The following is a 2,925-nucleotide window of genomic DNA, read 5'->3' as shown; positions in this document are numbered from 1 at the left end:
AATTGGCAAGTGAAAATTACATACAGCAGAACCTCTGTTAGGTTGACCACCCAAGGAATCGGAACTAACTGGTCAACAGGTGTACGGGGTCACCATAAGGAACCAGGCCTATTGTACTGGCATGTACATGTGCATGTCCAATCTATGAAAATCGGGTCAGCTTCAGGAGGTGGTCAGTGCAGGGAGGGGGGTCAGTGTAGGGAGAGGGTCAGCTAGGGAGGTTCATCTGTACATGGCATGTAACATGAAGTCTATCCATGCATGATACGTGAATACCTTCTGAATAAATTCAGTTAGGAGAATTAGCACTTGTGATTACCTCTGTCTGCCTTTCTATAAGAGAGCAATTCTCAGAACTTTTTCCAGAAAGACATTTTCACTGACACCCCTAGAATGGTCTGTGGGGGAGAGGAAGGGAGACTTCAGAGTAGATCTGAGGGCTGCCATTCTTGGCAGGCCGTGCGGAGCAGGGCTGGGGGTACACTCACCATGCTCCCTGGGGTGCCACCTCACGGCGTGCAGAAATGATCCACAATAGTGAAACAGAAACTCATGCTCTGAATGCTGGATGTCTCCCCGCAGCAAGGGCATGAGGTCTCGGCCGTCAATCACTCTGTGGACATGTGAGAATAAGGAGCGAGGTCACCCAGCAGGCTGGCTGCAGGTCCGAGGGCATTCCCAGCCGCTGGGCAGCGTGCTGAGAAGTTGGGGAAATCTGGGCACACTGTCATTGAAATAACGCTCCAGGGGGAGAGAGGAGAAACCTCCGCTTTCACGCAGAAATTAGCAGACAGAGGAATGTGTCAGTCTGTGTGCCAAGGACACACCCCAGCTGTGGACCCGGCCAGCATGTAAATTATTTCTCAATAAACATAACAAAGCTTCTCACGACCTGCAATGGCCACGGTAAAAATGCATAATCCTGGCTTTCTTTATCTCTCATATCTCACTATAACTCAACAGAGATATTCTGAGAAAAAGGTGATTTCAGGTGAGGAGGGGAAAGTAATCAAAATTCATTTTTTTAATTTTTTTGAGACAGAGTCTTACTCTGTCACTCTGGGTAGAGTGCCATGGCGTCACAGCTCACAGCAACCTCACACTCCTGGGCTCAAGTGATTCTCCTGCCTCAGCCTCCCAATTTGCTGGGACTACAGGCGCCCACCACAACGCTCAGGTAGTTTTTCTGTTTTTAGCAGACACAGGATCTCACGCTTGCTCCAGCTGGTCTTGAACTCCTGAGCTCAAACAATCCTCCTGCCTCAGCCCGCCGAGTAGTTTAGACTATAGGCACCTGCTACAATGCTGGGCTTCTTTCTGTATTTTATTTCTTTTTTTTGCAGTTTTTGGCCGAGGCTGGGTTTGAACCTGCCACGTCCAGCATATGGGGCCAGCACCCTACTCCTTTGAGCCACAGGAGTCACCCGCTACTTTTTGTATTTTCAGTAGAGATGGGAGTCTCACTCCTGCTCAGGCTGGTCTCGAACTCCCGAGTTCAAACTGTCCTGCCTCAGCCTCCTGAGTAGCTGGGATTACAGGCACCTGCCACAATGCCTGGCTACTTTTTTCTATTTTCAGTAGAGACGGGGTCTCGCTCCTGCTCAGACTGGTCTCAAACTCCTAAGCTCAAGGGAACCTCCTGCCTTCGCCTACCAAACCTTCATTTCTTGAGACACTTTTTTCTTATTTTGAGATAGAATCTCACTCTGGCCCCAGGTTGCAGTGCAGTGGGGTCATCACAGCTCCCAGCAACCTCAAACACCTGTGCTTGACCAGTCCACTTGCCTTGGCGTCTCAAGCACCTGTCACTATGCCTAGCTAATATTTGAATTTTTTGTAGAAATGAGGTCTCGCTCTTGCTCAGGCTGGTCTCAAACTCCTGAGCTCAAGGGATTCTCCAGAATCATCTCAGGATAAGAGAGTAGGGAGAAGCTCTTGTTCAGAGGTAATATTACATCACCTGTCCTGGGGGAGGGTTGCTCCAGACACGGAGGCCAGTGCTGGGAAAACGTCCATCAGACTTGTAGGTTCCTCAATGGAACGTCCACCTGGTACCTTTCCCGGCCATCGAACAATTCCTGGGACTCGGATACCACCTTCCCAGCCTCCCATGCCTTTTCCTCCTACAAGGTAAGGAAATTCAGTTGTGCCCAGTTAGAGACAGCGGCTGTACTGGCCGTGTTTAAATTGTAAATTAAAATAAATTGTGGTATATGTGGAATATGACGCAGCCTTAAAAAAAGATGGAAATATTACCTCTTTTATGTTTACATGGATGGAGCTGGAACATACTCAACTTAGTAAAGTATCTCAAGGATGGAAGTAAAAATATTTAATGTACTAAGTACTATTACAAAACCAATTTATAATCATTCACAGTTCCATATGAAAGATAAATCACAACTATAGCCCAGGATGAAGGAGGGAAGAAGAGGGGGAGAGGAGGGGAGGGGACGGATGGGTGGAGAGATGGTAAATGGTGAGACCACACCTATGGTGCATATTGCAAGGGTACAAGTCAAATCTATTAAGCATGGGGTATAAATGTCTTAGCACAATAATTAAGTAAATGAGGTGAAGGCTATGTTAACTAGTTTGATGTAAGCATCCCAAATTGTATTTAAAATCAGCGCATTGCACCCCATAAATGCATTAATGTATACATGGTCTATGTATTTGTGACTTAATAAAAAAAATAAAATGTAAATTAACACCAATAGAGACAACATTGATTTACTGCCTATAACATGTACAGTTCTAATGGCATCAGTACGACACGCCCACAGAAATATATTTTCTTCTGTTGCTGGAGGGTTTTTTATTAACTCACTAATTATATTTATTTTAGACAGAGTTTCACTATGTCACCCTCTGTAGAGTGCTGTCGCATCCCAGCTCACGGCAACCTCAAACTCTTGGGCTTAA

General features: G+C 46.2%; 1 protein-coding gene across 1 annotated transcript in view; it reads right to left on the bottom strand.

Moving 5' to 3' along the window:
- The window catches only part of ARSF (arylsulfatase F), a 28,702-nt gene that overhangs the window by 2,905 nt on the left and 22,872 nt on the right, over nucleotides 1-2,925 (bottom strand). Inside the window, exons 8-9 of the mRNA XM_012807147.1 lie at nucleotides 1,961-2,123; nucleotides 483-613 (exon numbers count right to left, since the gene is read on the bottom strand). Coding sequence (XP_012662601.1) covers nucleotides 483-613; nucleotides 1,961-2,123 — 294 coding nt within the window. The remainder of the gene's footprint in view (nucleotides 1-482; nucleotides 614-1,960; nucleotides 2,124-2,925) is intronic.

Source organism: Otolemur garnettii, unplaced genomic scaffold (genome assembly GCF_000181295.1).
Source record: "Otolemur garnettii isolate 467f Iridium unplaced genomic scaffold, OtoGar3 scaffold00065, whole genome shotgun sequence".
Classification (NCBI taxonomy): Eukaryota; Metazoa; Chordata; class Mammalia; order Primates; family Galagidae; genus Otolemur; species Otolemur garnettii.
The sequence above is the reverse complement of the archived record's forward strand: the minus strand, read 5'-3'. Positions and strand labels throughout refer to the sequence as shown.